The sequence below is a fragment of the Arachis duranensis genome, chromosome 7 (assembly GCF_000817695.3).
Source record: "Arachis duranensis cultivar V14167 chromosome 7, aradu.V14167.gnm2.J7QH, whole genome shotgun sequence".
Taxonomy (NCBI): domain Eukaryota; kingdom Viridiplantae; phylum Streptophyta; class Magnoliopsida; order Fabales; family Fabaceae; genus Arachis; species Arachis duranensis.
The window spans coordinates 62,138,932-62,141,751 of NC_029778.3; the positions used below are offsets into that span (position 1 = coordinate 62,138,932).

Below are 2,820 nucleotides of genomic sequence, written 5' to 3' on the forward strand. Positions count from 1 at the left end.
AGAGGAGAAACTCCATAGTACGTAATAGTAATTAATTAAGCACTATACTCGCACTCAACTAATCCTACTCAGAATCTAACTATTTCGGGATTTAGCAGAAAACTCGAAGATCACTGGTTAGATGTAAAGAGTATTTAACAAGTAACACTTCAACCGATTATCTGATCGTGCACCAAAAGAAGCCACAAAAAGGAGAAAAAAAAAACTGTTTCTAATAGAAATTTGAAACTGCAGCTAAAAAAACACTAAATCAATTAGCAATTAAACTAAAGTAAAAACATAAAAAAATGAAAAATAAAAATCGTCCAATCTAAAACAGTTCACAATAGACAATTAGCCACAATGAAAGTGATTTCGACGTATAAAATCAAAATGGTGGTCTTGCCGTTGGAGCCCAAATCACATCGGAAGGAAGGTGACCGCTGTACATGATTCCAACTCCACAGGACTGATCTCCAATCGCCACGTGTCCCCCTCCGCCGCCGCCACCACTCCCGCTCTCCGTCGCAGCAGAAACCGGCGGTGACTGCACCTCTCCTCCTCCACCTCCACCAGCGACCTCTTCCTCCGACGATTGCAGCCTGTGGTACGCCGCTTTGCTGAACGACGCCGCAACCACGTACACCATCCCGGCGGCGATCAGCTTGCCGGCGACGAGTCCGCCGACGATCTGGCCCTGAGGTCCGGCTAGAGAGATGGAGAACGAACTTGGAACCGGCGGCGGCGGCGCGTGAGGGACAAAAGTAGCGGAGATCGAGAGTATTTCGAAGCGGCCGTGGAACGTAACAGTGGCGCCGGGGGAGGCGGCGTTGGATGGTTGACGGAGAGTGACGTTGGAAACGGTTCCAGAACCGGAGAGGATGCAGAGGCCTGAGTTCTTGCGTCGTGTGAAGCTAGCTATAGATTCAACGACGTCGTTTCCACTGGGGATTTCGAGAATGTATGGGCTCATGGCGGGCTCGGGCTCCTGTGTTATTACGAGAGGAGGCTTGGGCTTGTTTTTGGAGCCAGGTGGACGGCCCCTGGGACGCCTAATGACTTCGATAGTGGCGTCGTCTGTTGCGTTTGGCTTTTGGGCCGGGCCGAGAGTGGGCCCACCGCTGTTCCTGCTGTCATCGTCTTCTGAGGTTTGGCATTCTCGGGAGAGTTGGAAGGCGTGCTGCTGTTGCTGTTGCTGTTGCGGTTGTTGATGAAGCTTCGAGAACATGGTGCGTTTTCTCGAACCCGTATTCTTCTTAGGTACTGTTATTGATCTGGGTAATTCATTACTTTTCTTTTCTTCTTTTGGATTTTTGGGTCGTCTTTTGATATAAACTAAGCTTAAAGTGATCCAAAGGAGAGTTTATGATTGGTGCAAATAGCTTGGGTTTTGGAGGGTGGTTTGATTTTTATTTGTTTTTGCTGATGATAGCTTAGAGATAAGTATGGTGTATGGAGCAGGAATAATGGAGGGGAAAGGTTAGGGAATAGAGTAGAAGGGATTATAAAAGAGAGAGACCTCGCAAGGCAAAATTGCACAATGCTCTTCGCGGTGAAAAGTAAGAGTGAGTTGTTTGGATTTGTTTATGTTTATTTGCTTTGGTTTTTATGGAGAGAGAGAGAGAGAGAGAGAGAGAGAGAGAGAGAGATGCGTAAGCTTGGAAACTAAGTAAAAGACCAATGGCGCCGCTGGTTGGGGGTCAAGTGGAGTTGGGTCCCCACAGGGACAGATGAGACAGAAATTAGGGATAGATGTTGAATGAAATTTGGGCATTGGTATATCTTTGATAAGGACTCGCTGGAATTTTCGTATAATTATAATAAATATTAGTGTTGTACTGTTGTAAAAAAAATATAAATAAAAAATTTTAGTATTAATATTTATCAATATTATTATCTCAATATAATAGAAATAATTTATATATATTTATTAATATACGTAAGAGTATATTGTATATATGTAAAGAGAAAAAAAAGGAGTGTTTTATATATTAATAGTGTGCATATTTTAGATTTATGCCTTTCTATTTATACGTATAAAACTTATTTTTTCAAACTCCATTAAGTGCAGTTCATTTTGAGAACTTGAATCATTCATTTTAAAAAAATTGAGTTGCCCATTTTTTTTTTAAGAAAATCACAAGTTATTAAATGAGCATCTATCCATTCATATCACACTACTCCTCTTTAAATGTTCATTTAGCATCATGATTCATTAAAATTTTATTAAAGAAAAAGTTAATAGGATAAAAAATTTTAGTGAAGAAAAAAGAATACAATATTGTTTGTGATGAAGATTATATCTTTAAAAACTTTGTCAAGAAAAACTCAATAGGAATAAAAACATGACCAAGGAAAAAAGAGTACAGTCTTCTCCTCCCTTGTCAACATTATTTAAATCTCAAAATCGGCACATCCCAATTTGATATACCAATTTTTCAAAAGAGGATTTTGGAAGTGACTCTGTAAATAAATTTATCAGATTATCGCTTGAGTGGGTCTATTGGACATCAATAGTTCCTTGATTTTGAAGGTCATGAGTGAAAAAGAATTTGAGAGAAATATGCTTTGTTCTATCACCTTTGATATATCCACCTTTAAGTTGAGCAATGCATGATGTATTATTTTCAAACAGAATAGTTGGAGCTATTTTCCTATTAGTCAGTCCACATGATGACAGAATATATTGGATTAAACTCCTGAGCCAAAAACACTCGTGACTGGCTTCATGTATCGTTAGTAATGCCTAGTATTTTAGCATGATTAGAGGATGTTGCTGCTATCGTCTGTTTCGTGAATCTCCATGATATAGCTGTATCACCATATATGAATAGGTATCCT

The 2,820-nt window shown here is 39.9% G+C and overlaps 1 protein-coding gene across 1 annotated transcript; it reads right to left on the bottom strand.

The window, feature by feature from the left end:
- Nucleotides 1–235: 235 nt before the first annotated feature.
- On the bottom strand, nt 236–1,605 carry LOC107459253 (AT-hook motif nuclear-localized protein 28). The gene has a single exon (XM_016077475.3). The coding sequence runs from the start codon at nt 1,205–1,207 to the stop codon at nt 368–370; it is 840 nt and encodes a 279-aa protein (XP_015932961.1). The 5' UTR covers nt 1,208–1,605; the 3' UTR covers nt 236–367.
- Between the last annotated feature and the right edge of the window lie 1,215 nt (nt 1,606–2,820).

What these genes read in the sequence shown, in the direction of transcription:
- LOC107459253 (XM_016077475.3), bottom strand. Translation starts at nt 1,207, where the DNA reads ATGTTCTCGAAGCTTCATCAACAACCGCAACAGCAACAGCAACAGCAG.